Source organism: Centrocercus urophasianus, unplaced genomic scaffold, assembly GCF_019232065.1.
Source record: "Centrocercus urophasianus isolate 14NV4802_14NV808 unplaced genomic scaffold, USGS_Curo_1.0 seq_16, whole genome shotgun sequence".
NCBI lineage: Eukaryota > Metazoa > Chordata > Aves > Galliformes > Phasianidae > Centrocercus > Centrocercus urophasianus.
In genome coordinates, this window is record NW_024884711.1 from 29,335,397 (window position 1) to 29,350,449 (window position 15,053).

General features: G+C 33.9%; 1 protein-coding gene across 3 annotated transcripts in view; it reads left to right on the forward strand.

Annotated features, from left to right (window-relative positions):
* The window catches only part of MALRD1 (MAM and LDL receptor class A domain containing 1), a 207,557-nt gene that overhangs the window by 117,608 nt on the left and 74,896 nt on the right, over positions 1-15,053 (forward strand). For all 3 annotated transcript variants that reach the window (XM_042817546.1, XM_042817544.1, XM_042817545.1), the window contains exon 28: positions 6,825-7,005. In XM_042817546.1, coding sequence (XP_042673480.1) covers positions 6,825-7,005 — 181 coding nt within the window. The remainder of the gene's footprint in view (positions 1-6,824; positions 7,006-15,053) is intronic.

Consider the following 15,053-nt stretch of genomic DNA (forward strand, 5'->3'; position numbering starts at 1 on the left):
ATTATTATTATTATTATTATTATTATTATTATTATTATTATTATTATTTCAGATTGGGTTTCTCAGGCTTTTCAAATAGTGTAATTAACCAGCAGGAAGCTCCCCCAGGCCATCTGATCATGACCCCAGCAGGAGTGTTCTAAATACATAGTATTTTCTTTTAGTCATTCTCAAGCTTTGTCCATCATTTCCAAAGCTGAAAAGTCCAGATATTAGATAGTTCTGTCAGGCTTCTACTGCCACCGAGTCAGGCAGGAAACAGACTTCTTTCTGTGACTCAGAGGCACCACACAAACCAGGGAAATGTATATAAATCAAATGATAAGCCTTTCTTGTTATTCTAATGGAGAAAGAAAAAAAAAAAAAAAAAGAGAGAAGAAAAGTGTATTTAAAATTCAAATTTTGGATGAATTTGATTTCAGTTCACTCTTTGATTCATTTAAATAATTTTAAGAAGTTGATAGTGTACGTGAATTGATCAATCTGATGTAGTTCTTGAACAAAATATGAGGTAAAGGTTGTTGGTTTTGGTTTTTTTGTTTTTGTTTTTTTTTGTTTTTTTGTTTTTTTCAAATAATCTAAGCATTATTCTTTTAGGAACTTGAATTTTAAGAGAAGATGAATGAGAAATTAAAAAAGAAGAGAGAATATGCTAATTGCTTTGAAAATGACTGTAGGTGATATATACAATTCAATATATATTTTTTTTTTAAGGTAAGAGATTCAGCTAGAAACTATCATTCTGTTTTATTATAATTTAGCATGTTTTTTAAAAATTTCTTTTCAAGATATGTACAAGGTATTTGCTGCCCAGATCTACTACGAATAAACTGAAAATCTCAGTATAGGCCTCACTCTTGAACTATTAAAACTAAATAAGTAGATGTTTGTAAAAACATAAGCAAATATATTAATTATTCTGTTATTTAGAGAGCTACAACTTCATAGAAAAGGCCTTTAAAATATGAACAAATGAGGAAGAGTTGTGATTTTTCTTGTTTCTCTCTCATGCTCATTGATGCACTTTGGATTTAAACATAAAAGTAAAGGACAGTTCTCCGTTCCTTATTGAGTTAAATGAGGAAGGAGAGAAATGGCATATTTCATTGTGGGACACTCTGCCTTTAAACTGCTTGGTCAGCCATTGAAATGATTTAACGATGCCATTACACAAAGAAAAAATAAAGCTACATTGACAGCGTGCATATTAGTTAACTTTATTTGCACATCATGAAAATAGAGTGGATTGTGAAAGAATAAGACATGGTCTGCAAAATAAATTCCCCTTCTGAACTAGTTGTGAAACAGGGGGATCAAGATGCTCATAAAAGCTGATGAATGAACAGTGGCTGTAAAATTTATATAATTATTTCTGTAGTATGTTCTATTGCTTTTTATAACACTTTTAAAATATTCTATTTAAAAAGAAATCTGGATGGCAACAGTTAGTCAGGAAGATGCTATTTTCAAAGGGATCGGAAAGAAGAGGAGAGTTTTCTCCTAAATGTTTAAAATAATTTGGAAAAAGTCTTGACAGTCTAAATGGTGCTACAGAAAGATATCACAAAGCCTTTTGATACCATCAATCTTGAATGTATTCATGTGCTATTAATAATAATACAGTTAATGTTTTTTTATGAATAATTTGAAAATATTCTCTCTCTGATTAAAAAGCCTTCAAGTATATTTGGTTTGGGGAGTCCAGAAATATTTAGCAAATGTTTTTATTGCCTCCATCCATTTGGTAAGCTTGGATTCATTTCCTGTGGCTCTGTTGAAATACATATCAAATGCAAATGAGAGAGGGAAAGATTTTTAACTCCTCTCAGCTTGTAACGTGAATAGGAGAGGTGCAGCTCAGAATCAAAACCTATTTTTTGTTGCTGTTTCACTGCAGAACTATAGCAGAACCTTGGTATTCATGCTGGAATTCTTATTGTATTCCTCTGATGGAGAGTGTGTTCATAGGAGCTTTCTCTGCAATATCTTGTAAGGGAGAAATACATGCTTCTATTGCAGACTCACAATTCAGCTTCTAATATTGTTCTGACTGTGTTATAAATGGAGTCTTAAAAATAATTATGGTCTCTGATGCATAAGGGAAATATAAAAGCCAGACACAAAATAAAAGGATTTCTAAGACAAAGAAATCCTTCCTTCTCCATTCTTAATATCCCCAGGTGAGTTCAGAAGGATATTGAACCCACTAAGATACTCTCCCCTTGAAGTGCTCAGAAGAGAGGTTATAAGCACTTAGATTGTTCTTCAAAGACAAGCATGGAGAAAAATCTTGATTTCAAAGGTAATGAAATTGTAAAGAAACAATTACTCTCAGACTATCAGAAGGCGAGTAAAAAAATCTTCTGCATGTGAATAGGAATTAGGCAATATGGCAAGCCATGAAATTGTACAGATCTAAACAGTTTATGATCGTCTTAGACCATAACTCTCCCACTCTCTGAGAGCTTTTTGTCATTCAACATGATTGGCCAGTGGAAGACACAGGCTCACTGCTGCAAGTAGAAAAAGGTCTTGTAAATGTTAAGCTTTGAGTAAGGGTGACTTATCACCTCACTTGACCTTACACTGTGTTTGACCCATAGAGGGCAGTGACATGCAATTAATAAAACAGCTTTTCAGAGAGTGAAACCAAGACATCCCCTTCACATATAGTTTTAGTAGTCTCAGTGTGAGTTTTGCTAAAGAAAAATATCAAAGGAACAGTTTACTATCATCAGAAAAAAATCTAGTTGTTGTTATGTGTTACTGGTGATGTGATATTGTTAGCGTTTTGCTTTCAATTGAGATATCTTGCTAAAAAGTGGACTTTTCACAAGTTTTTAGGGAAAATATATTTTGCTTGTGCGTTTTATGTTAGTGAGCTCTAAATACCTCTGTTTTCCTCCTTGGAATAGTTTTATGTATGTAATAGTCAAAAACGTAATTTGGTCCCATAGTTCAGAAATCAATTTAGCTTTCTGTTTGAGAAGACAGGTGTTTCTCCTCTTATTTTTACTGGCTTCTGGATGCGGTTTTTTATATTCCTTTGAAATGCTGTTTTTAACTGAGAATGGTAGGATGGTCATTATACAAGAATCTCTTTACCATGCCTAACTGAAGTGGAAATGCCGACAAGAGTATGCAAATTGGAAAGTAGATGTTGACTAGGTTTTAGAAATGAAAGAGAGAAGTTAATAGAAGTTGGAGTGTGAAGTGAACAAAACTGAACTGGGAGTCCAAGGAGAATGTCGTGTGGTGTTGTGAGGAGCTGGTAATGTGATGCCAAACATGATGCTTAAAACCAGAGATGTGGATGGGTGGCTGCAAGATAGATCATAGTATTTGGGTTTTATGGTTTCCACTAATTTGTTTGCTTGTTTGTTCAGAAACACATGCAGTTAGACTACTCCAGGGTAAATTGGAAAATAGGATTTTTACCCTGACTAATAGCCAACATGATCAACCCCCACACATGTGGTCCAATCCCAAAATTTTAATCATCTTTTATTAGTCTACTGCAGCACAGTTAGACAGAGCTGACAACCCTGGAAGAAAAGCTATCTAGAAGCTCAGGACACTCAGTAAGCATGTGAGTTAGTAGAACAGCCTCATCAAAACTCAAGGAAAAGTGGCTCTGTGGCCTCCAGTCTGCTCTGTGCTGAGACACACTTCTTCTTATTGTCAAATATCTCTTTTATATGAATGCACATATATTGGAATGAGAAAAGGTCACAGGTTTTCTGGATGCAATGGGAAGGTCAAAGTACAGTCATTTCCCAGCACCTCCAGGCCATATAAGTGTTTTTGAAGCAAACTCATTCCAAAGATATGAAAGAAATGCCTAAGCACCAGACAGATTAAATGAATGCGGAAAAAAAAAACCCACAATAATTTGTGAAGTGGAATCTGCAAAGCTTATAAGCTATGATCCTCTCATACCAAAGTGTACATCTGGAAAAGCGTATACAGCTCACATCCTTTGGCCATGCCAGTTCCACTGCCTGGCCTGGGGAGGGGAGGGTCAAGTGTCCTGTTTGTCTCCCTTTCATACCTCTTCTTGGCTGTTTCATACAGACAAAGTACTTGTACTATTGAAAGAGACCAATTATTTTCTTTTTTTTTTCCTTGGTTGGAAACAGAAATGTTGAGGTACTGACAGTCTGACTTCTGTTCTTACCCCACCATCCAAATATTTCTGAAGTATGTTTCTCAATAAGAAAATACACATTTAAATATAAAAATATAAATATGTATATAAAGCAAATGTAATCTGCAGTCCAGATTAGAACAGCCTTCATGAAATTATACAGGAGATAGGGTTTCTTTTCATTTTGCTATGTATACCTGTATCTGAACAAGTGAAAAGTCACCCAGTATTACTGTCTGTAATGCTTCTGTATTTGTATATTGTCAGTTGTATAGGAACTGCTGCAGATGAACTCAGTCAAAAAATGAAATAGCTTTTTCTTCTATATCTTGTTATCATTCCTATATTAAAGACTTTGTGAGATGTGAGATGATCACTTTAAAAAAAACAATAATAATTAAATTTAAATTTAAATTTCTTTCTAGCAAACAATTTTCTACATATCTCAGTGTCTCTTGGACGGGGGATTGGGAAGAAGTAATGCTCTCATTCTTGTAACTGCAGAAAGACTTCATAATTCATGGTTATGACATCATTGCTAACAATACAACTGTGAGGACCAGATTACAGCTAACTGTGCTACCTTTAACATTTTCAGGTTTTATACAAATATTTACCCATGTATATTATAAGATGTTCCACTGATTTCCATAAGCTGAAATGAACTGCAGGTGTTTTTAAAATATTTGGGTATTATTCTTGTGGCATATGCAAGTTTTGAATGCTTCTAGCTTATTTAAATACATAAATTGACAGAAATTGCCTTATTAAGTCTCCTAAGTTCACTACTAATAAACAGTACTGGGCTACTTTTGTAAAATTAATGAGTTATGTCCTATAGATAATGTCTAGGAATTTTTTCCATTCCAAAAAATTCTCAAGGGCAGACAGAAGAGGTTCCAGAAACAACAAATTAATTTAATGTTAAAAAGTGCTTCTCTTTTAAGTCTTGTTTTATTCTCCATGTTGGAAACCTTAAAGCCAAATGTATCTCATCATAACTATGCACTTTATTCATGTCATGCGTAGACAGAAATATTTCCAGACTGAACAAATTATCCTAAGAATATGTAGCACTGTTATGGAGATAATTTAAAAAGGCTATAAACAACAGATATTTAGAAGTTAATAATTAAATTATTAACACAGATTTGATGAAAAGGAATAGTAAAAGTAGTCAGATTTGAAAAAAAAGACACTCTTCCACTACTAAAATCAACTTCAATGATAGTATTTACTCTTTTTGAGCTCTGTGTTATTATAGATTCCTCTGCACTCTGTTTTAGAGTTGAAATTTAAGTGTATATTTAGAAAGGTTTTTACTTTCATTCTGGTTTCAGTTCCCCTAAGTTTTATTGATTATTGGCCTGAAAGGGAGCTGGCATACTGTATTGAATAAATGGATCTCAGATGTGATAGCACATGAAATTCAGGTGTCTCACTGTGAGAAATGTGCTGTGAAAATCGCAACCAATTGTCATCAGCCATCTGTGGAATAAGTGGCACCAAGCGCCTATTATGTTATTTTCTCTTTATTTGAATGTGTCATTGGCTTTAAACCAATGAGACATCACTGAAGGAGCAATACCTAAAATTGCTGCTTACTTGCTTGTGCGAACTCTCCTTGTGAGTTACAGAGAGATACTTACTATTGCTGCTAGTACAACACCAGTGGATCTGATCAGCTAGGTATCTGTGGACTTCACGCAGTTATGGAAACTCATGTTTTTTTTAGGTTAGCTATATAATGAACAATAAAAAAATACATTTTTCTTAAATAAATAGATACATTTATTAATCAAAATTTTCCAAAACAGCATTGTTAAACCATACCTCAGTAACTGTTTCATGGTAGATGTGAAGACTTCAAAAGATATCAGCAATTGCGTGAATTCTCTGATTCAGAAACAGCGAGTATAGTATTTTTGTGCATGTGTGACTGCACTTTCTTATTCAACATGCAGTGATAGAAATAACCAACTTCATTTTCTCATCATGAAGATGTATAAAACAATCTTGTTAACATAAATTTAATCAAACAATTTCACTAAGTATAAAGAAATATAAGGTTTTGCTTCTCTGGTTATTTCAACTGTTTTAACTGCTTTTCTTAGATGTTGCTTGCTCATGTACTGCTTTCTTAGAGTCTTCATTACCGTGTTGCTTGCTGCTGACTTGCCCATTAGGTAGTATGATTGAATATTTAAGAAACAGCTCTTAAATATATTAACATACTTGAAAGTCAAAATGCTTCTTATTTAACTTCAGATAAACTAAAGTGAACATTTTATATTTGCTTCCATCCTTGAACAAACATTATCTCAATCAGTAAACTCTTCTTCTTATCTGATACCCTAATAATAAAAAAAAGGTAACCTTACATCCAGTAATGTATTCCAAACACAAAGAATCTCACTAAATGCAACTATGCCAAAAATGAACTGTTTCGGAATTCAATCATGCACATTTCTGTACTGAGACTTGATCTCTTATTGATGTTTATCTGGTTATTGCAGTAATCATCTGATTTTATTTATTTTCTTCCAACTATCCCAGCAAAGTGTACTTTCCATTTCTTGGCAAAACTGAAAATGCATATTCCAGTCTTTTCTCTATATTTGTACAAAAATTGGTATTTGATAATCCATATTTATCTTTCTGTTTATTCAAACTTCAGACTGATGATGGAATTGTCAAAATATGGAGTGATTCAGGAAGTGTTAGTGATGAATGGAGGAAAGTTGAGTTACAGTTGGGGAAGCTGAGAAATTTTGAAGTTATCTTTGAAGGTATTCGTACCAGAGACCTAGGAGGAGGAGCAGCACTAGATGACATAGAGTTCAACAATTGCTCTATAGGTAAGTTCAAGATGGAAACTTCTAGAGGAATGCTAAAAGTAGGTGTAAAATGTTCTTTCTTGTTTTTAAATATCTAATGGTTTTACTGATTTTTCTTGTAGTGCCTTTTTAAATAAATCTGTCAGGAATACATTGCTTTCTCTTATATAACTTTAATAATATTCTATTAATATAGAAAGTCTTGCATTAGTACAAAATTCTCCCACTGAGTTTTTGCAGATAAACCCAATAAATGTCTGAATTTATGTTTCCTTATTTGGTTTTAAGTACTTTTGTTCAGTGTATTTGATTGCTAAGCTGTTGAGTCTCTGTTTTTGTACATAGTAGTATCGTAGAAACATCAGATTACATTGAGACTTGTGATCTCCGTGTTTCATTGCAAAATCTTGTTACATAAAAATAAGTTGAAGCTGTAAATAAGCTACTGTCAGTATTCCTTTTCTTACTGAAGTTCAAATGTTAGAGCCATCAAAATAAACAAAACCTGCAACTCACAAGCTATTCATCCTAGTTAATTCATCTCCTTGTGCACATAGTCTAAAGTAGAGTCAGAGTTTGAATTTAACATGTTAATAAATAAATAAGAAAAAAATAAAAGTTGTTTGGATTGTGGCTTTCATTAAGGAAGAATGTATTCTCTGTCTCTGGTAGAAAAAAGTGTGACAATAAAAGTGGATTGGTTGAGTAAGAAAATAATTGCTAAGATCACGTATCAATAGTGTATGAGTTTGGGGGATGTTATTTAGGCTAACTGAATTTTCTGCCATGGTCTGGATAATAATACTTTGGTTGGAAAAGTACAATTCTAAAGATGATATTTCTATCTAATTTTATCTGAAAAATATATGCAATCTATCCATTTGGAAACTGTTGTGCACTGTAAACCAAAACATGGAAACTGGAAATAACTTTGGTTCTGCTACAAAACTGAACTGAAAATTCTAAGACCGACTTAGCCTTAAAGCACATTTATGCCTATGAATGTTGTGATTCTGTTGTGCTTTTTCAAAATGTCATGTTGCCTCCACTGGTGGGCATGTAATCATTCTCCAAAGGACATAAGAAATGGTTAAGCCTGCCCTAGCAGAAGATGGGAGATCAACATCTGTCTGTAACTCATGAATGATGAGAAGATGTTGTTCTCCACTGAAGTTTGTTGACAAGCTGTGCTCAGATATATTATTTCATAAGGTATGATCTAGTTAAACTCCATTCCAGGGATTCTATCCCATCTAGGGGATATAACTACTTAGACATTTCAGTCATTTTTGTGAATATATTCAACAAATAAACATAGCAGGGTTTATTTTTTGAAGGAAGAAGAAAAATTCCCATTAGATTCATAAATTGTCTCCTTTGAAGTTCATATTCTTTTGTAAAACATAAAAATACTTCTGCTTCATCTTAATTACATATATTTTATGGTAACGTGAAAGTAGTTGTTACATGAGTGTTACTGGAAATATTCCACAAAATTGTCATTGAGCTGAAGAAAATGGTTTGAACAGGGAACTGGAAATGTGTCATATGAAGGATCTTAATGCTCTCAAACAGTTAAGATTGCTGAAATTTACGTTGGCTTTAATCTGCGGCACTGTAAGTCTGAATATTAATCGTGTATTATAACCAGTGCTGCATTAATATACCCTGACAGAGAACGAGTTGAGAAAGTAACTTCAATTTTTTACAATATGTAATGGTTTGTTTTATAGCATTTTTTCAGCAAGAAGCTGTTAAAAAAGCAGTTGCACTTTGTGCTATGATTATTTTTACATACTTATAGCTTTTGGTTAGTAATAGTAACATGTATTTTGCAGAAAATTAACGATTATGAAGGTGGATGATTCAGAAGAAACCTTTCTCATATGAGTTTAAAATGCACAGTTGGAATTCAAATTGCAATACAAAAACATTTTTCTAAAGATTGGTTTAGTAAAGTCAGAATCCAAGGGCAGCAATCCTTCGTAGACAGATTTGTCGCTTGCATGGTATATGTTTTTATATTGCAATAAAACACAATCTTTATATGATGAGCTCACTTAACTTCAGTAGCATATGCCGCATAATGTATGGTTTTCATTAAAGTTTAGGTGCATTCCTATTGGATTATTTTTATGCTTATGTTTTTGCTCTTCAGCAGAATCAGAACTCTGTCAGATATTTGCTTTTGAACTCCATGTTCTTGCATATGTGCATGCGTCTGAAAACAAAACAAGCAAGCAAAGAAGAAACCCACCCCCTACGAATTTCCTGTCTCTACAGTATCTGCAGTGTAATTAAGGTTCAAATCAAAGTCAAGAGGGAATCATTGAATTGTTTTTAGTGCCTTTCACATCAGGCTCATGTAGGGTTTGGGGTGTTTTTTTAGCTTTCACTCCAGAAGATGAGAACCTTTTGCTTAATTTTCCTCAAGACTTTTGGCACGCTGACTTTCCTCTTGGCATGATCAGATGCAGGAGCCTGACTCAACCTTTTTCACTGTTACTGTTACTGATTCTTTATCTCTGTAGAACATACTATGTATACGTTGCCATTTTCTTGAAAATTTCCCATGGGACCCAAGCCTGGGGGTATACATGTCATGTCTAAATTGTTGGGGTTTTTTTCAGAAGAGAGTTTACTTTTTTATTGAAATGGTTGTAACAATGCTAAAAGATAGCAAGCATAATCTATGGCAAAAACCTAAGAGAGAAGAGTGACATAAAAAAACAGGCTTATTCTCAACTGAAGGACTTGATTTTCAGTGCTTGTTCATGTATCATGTTTGTAGCTCAGCATTTCTGACCCAGCAATGGGCAGGGCCACATCTGTATTTTCCACTGAAACTTTTTAGGTCAAGCAAAAATCTCCTACATTGTTACAGATATCCTAGCCACAGTAATTATGTAAACAGAGGAGTAGACCATGAAGAGAAGAAAAAATATATAATTTTTTTAAAAAGCATGGATAATAGATTTGAAAAAAAAAAAAAAAAAAAAAAACAAGAAATGAAAATGAGAAAGCCTGAAGTGCATGGGAAAAAAAAGATGAGTGTTTATCTGCTTCCCAGAATGCAGCTTGTGGTGGGGAATACTTTCAGAACAGTTCTGGAGCTCTGAATGTTTTGGGGATAGCATTTTACTTTTTGCAGGCTGCCAAAGTGTATTCCTGGTTCACATTTTATAGTCAACACGAAAAAATAACTGCCTCCTTGCAGAAATAAAATACTTTAGTGGAAAAGGCTGTGTGAACACAAGACCTGCTTTATGGAGTATGGTAATACTTTGTAATAGTTACAGCAGTGTTTAATAAATCTAAAGGCTCAATTTGCTGTGCATGTTTGCCTTCAGCTTGCTTTCATACAGTGTGTTATAGAAAGCTGTACATCTCAAAGGAATCTGCAAGGAAGGGTTAGCTCTGCAGACTTCTTTGCATTTTACTTACATAAGTGTACAGTATGGTATATTACGATACGTGAGCATTTTCAACTGATAAGGGAGAAACTTTCCATTTTATTTGCCTTCTAAAGTTAATCAGTTAAATGCTTCTTTACTAGCAGAACAATACAGATAACTTTCTTATGATCTGAGCTGCAGGGACCCTATCCAGGAAGGTGTATTTCTCTTAGTTCTCTCTGATTTCTATAGAAAATAAGGTCAAGAAGTAACTAGATTTGCTGGAAATGTGACATGTCTTGGAAATATTGTCCTGAGACTGAAACATTGCATAAAAGAGTCTTATCAGTTGACTATGAAAGAGTAAGCTATGTTTTGATAACAAAAATAATTTAAGTTCCAGATCTGATATCTTTTACTTGGCAGTTTTTATAGAAAAACAGTGAAATGTAATAGAGGAGTCTTGTCACAACTAGAGCAATGCTATTGTTAATACTAATATAATGATTTATTAATTGTTTTTTTTTTTTTTTTTTTAACAAATGAAAAAATTACTGTTTTCTTAGTCTGCAAATAACCAGTCATGGTCAATCAATTATTAAAAAACATGACATTATGACACTGAGCTTTAAAGATGTAAAAGGAATTACTGTCCCAGAACTTGAAGGAAAAAAACAAACAAACAAACAAACAAAAAAAAAACAACCCAAAAGCACACATATATTTTAATCTTAGTTATTTAATAAATTACCTCTTAGTGTTCTGAGTGTTCTGCAGAACTACAGAATAAGCCTTCACTGATAATTTTGGTTTTGAATCTTCTGATACCTGTGACAACTTCTAAAACTTATGTTGGAAATAAGCTGTGATCTTCCTGGTTACCTTGAAGAGCACTTCAAACATTATTGGTTTGCTCTTCCCACTGATGACTTACTATTATAAAACAGGAAATCAAGCATTCAACTCATAAGACATGCTGTTGCTCTTAGCCTGTATTTTATATACACATTATTGTTTTAAAAAATCTACTTCAGATACACAACACATATAAGACATATAAGAATTGATATATACCTTACTCATCCATTCCACGTCTAGTTATTTTAGTATTACAGGGCACCAGTTGAAAAACAAAGAAGGAAAAATAAGTAAAATTAGTGTAAAAATAACTCTAAATTCAGAAGAAACAAAAATGTCTTCACTGATCTCAGTGAGCTGCCTGATTGGAATCACACTTACAAGCTTTTCTCTCCTTGTTAAAAGGCAGTTATTAAATTGTAATTAGTATTAAAAATACTTTTTTTTTTTTTTTTTTTTTTTTTAAGAAAACAAAATCAAAATGCCGTGGCTTTCTTATTAATAAGAAATAGATTTAACAAGTTGAGCAGAATGGGAATTTTCTTTAAAATGTAACAAAGCATACTTTGCCTGATGGTAAACTTGTCTTTCCCTTTTCTCTTGTATATTTGTATTCCTCCTCAGCTCCTGCTTATCGCAGAGACCATAGGTGAAGTTACAACAATCCTTTGAACGACTTTACTTTCGTACTCCCATAAACAAGAAGCTTTGAAAGTCTCAGTGGAGAAATCCTTTCTCATTAGGATTCCATCCTTGCTTTGCAGATCAGAGAGAAAACGACTGAAACATCCCAGAGTTTGGGTGCATAGGCCAACTTTTTTACTTGTAAAGTAAGCCAGTGTTTTCTTTGAATTCTCAAGTATGTATGATGCAAAGATTTACATTTAGTGAAGCATTTAGTTTCTTCTGCTCAAATACTTGTGAGAAGTTCAAGCTTCTATAACAGAAATATTCAGTTCAAACTGCCCTGAAGTAAGAATGAAGGGAATTCTGATAGGGAAAGCAGCTGGAGCCAACTCATTCTCTCAAGATACGTATTCGTATTCAGTCAGAATGTATGTCCAGTTTTGATCAATGCTTTTTTCTCTACTGAGACTGTTTTTGTGCTTTATGATGTTTTTCACATTTTTTGATAAATCATTAATCGTCAAGATATTCAGATGTGGAATACAGAAGTTGTATCATCTGGCTAAAACTTCTTGGTAAACCTGATGATAATTATGGTAAAATTCTTATTTTCCAGAAAGGACTCCATGTTAGGAGAGTTGTGGAAGAAATATGGGCTGCCCAAGCCCAGGTTACAAGGGCTGTCAGAGATACATAGGGGAGCAGCCCATAATGAGGAGAGTGAGGAAGCCTTCTCAGTCTCTTTCCAACACGTGAATTTAGTGGTGTGCAACTTCTCAGACCCCTGTTCTTCAAGGGAAAACATCTACTAAATTGGTATAATGGAAAAAAAAGAAGAGACGTTTTCTTGAGAGACCATTCCTTTCATTTGCCTCTGAGCAATAGTGTAACAACTGTGCACGGTACCTAGTAAAACAATTATAAAACAATGTGGATGTTTCTCAGAATTTATTCAATGTCATATGATGCTAAAGGCATTCACCTAAGTGGTGTTGCATATGAAGATTTTCTAGAAATATGCATATGAACAAACATAAAGTCATTCAAATATCATATAACCTGGATTCAGAAAATGAATTTAGGGCCTTATTTGAATAGATTAAAGGAGAGAAAAGAAATATTGCACTAGGTTGGAAATCAAAACATCTCTACTATTGGGCCAAAAGAGAAAGCTTTAAAAGACTAGAAAAATATACATGTTAGTGACAGCTGGATTTTTTTTAGATGAACTTTCTGATATGTAACATTGAAAGGAGCTTTTTGAGTGTTCTCTGCACTGGAATCAGACAGGGTGATACAGGGAGGAGAGGAAGGACCAAGAGGGATAAACCACATTGCTGAACAGTTTCAGGACTTCTTATCCTGTTATTGAACATGTTCATAATTATTGTGAAGCTGAATTTTTTGCAAAAGGATCACTTGATTTTTTTGCCCTGTCTGCTTCGAAGTAAAATCAGCAGGCTACTAAAGGATAAAACCTGGAATAAATAAATTCTCAGTTCCTCAATTCTGAGTGCTGCTCTTTAATATCTTCTTTAGAATTAAGCAAAATATATCAGCTTTTTACGTCAGTACACAGTGTGAATGAGCTCCTTATCTTTCTGATATAGCGTGCAGAAAAGCCGATATTTCACTTTTAAACAAATATAAAATCATAGAATCTTTTGGAAGGGACACTTAAAGGTCCAACTCTCCTGCAATGAACAGGGACACATACATGTTCTCAGAGCCCTGTCCGGACCTTGAGTACCTCCAAGGCAGGGTATCCATCACTTTTCTGGGCAATCTGTTCCAGTGACACACAACCCATACTTTTTTCTTAAATCCTGTGTGAATCTCCCCTCTTTTAGTTTGAAAAGGTTTCCTTCTGTCCAATCACAACAGACCCTGCTAAAAATCCATCCCTTCTTTCTTACAGCCCCTCTGTAGATACTGAAAGGCCACTTTTAGGTCTCCCCAGATCCTTCTCTTCTCCAGGCTGCACAGCCCCAGCTCTCTCAGCCTGTCCTCGTAGTGGAGGTGTTCCATCCCTGGGATCATTTCTGTGGCTCTCCTCTGGAAGCCTCCAAAAGGTACACATTTGTCCTGTATTGAGGACTCATCTGTTTGTAGTACCACAGAACTCTTGTCCTTGTCTGGTATGTGTTCTTATGCTCCGTTATGTCAGTATTAGAAATTGAAAATATTTATTTATTTGTTTAATCTTTTATATTGCTTAAGCCAAAGTCAGTTCTATATTTCCAGAATTATAGATGAATTTTCATTATTCCAGTTATTGGTGGCCTTAGTCACCAACTCCTACTAACCTTGAGTTTCTTTAGGAAAACGACTGACAGAATTTTGTATTCGAAGGCAAAATTCTCTCTCTGGAGTTAATATAATATATTATATCAGCTGTTTATGTCGGAAACAATGCATATCTTCACATGAAATCAGGCTTTTTCAATGTAATATACGTTAAGTAGAATTCCCAGTGTTTTTTTATTGATTCCAATAGAACCTTGTTTGAAATTATATTTAGCTTGCATCAGTAGGAACTTTTCTTCTAGTTTTCCCTGCAGAAGATCACCAAGGTCACTCATAGTCAGAAGCATTATTGATGAGTATGCTAATGGAGCTTTAATGTTATATAAAAAGTCATGTAGAAAAGGGTATTGAACAGTTGGGTTAAGCAAATGACAATGATGAAAACTGTGTATCATAAATGCTGAACTTCACAGTACTGAGTATAGTTGAGTTGCTGGTCTAATTAATCCTTCTAGGAGCTTATAATTCATACATTTTAATTTAAGTGAAGGGTGAAACTTGAAGAGTAATGCTCACGGAGTAATACTTTCAACAACACTTTTTTCACATATTATGAAAGAAGGAAGACAGATGTTTTAAATCTGACACAACTTTGTAAAAGAAGAGTGTTGTATTCTTTATCCTCTATTAGCAAATATAAAGAAAAGAAGTACATTTTCAAGTGTTCTTTAGTATGTAATCTTCCTGGTAATGGAAACAAAGTTTCTGAGTTCATATTGATCTATTCATCAACTATCTTCAAATGAATCTTGTCATGCCTGCACATTTCCAGAGTAATACATGAGCTAGTCTTTCATAGATAATTTAGAGATAGGAAATGGAGGTACGTAAATGTATACCTTGTCATGAATCCAGATAGGAGTTAAAATGTGGTATGCATGT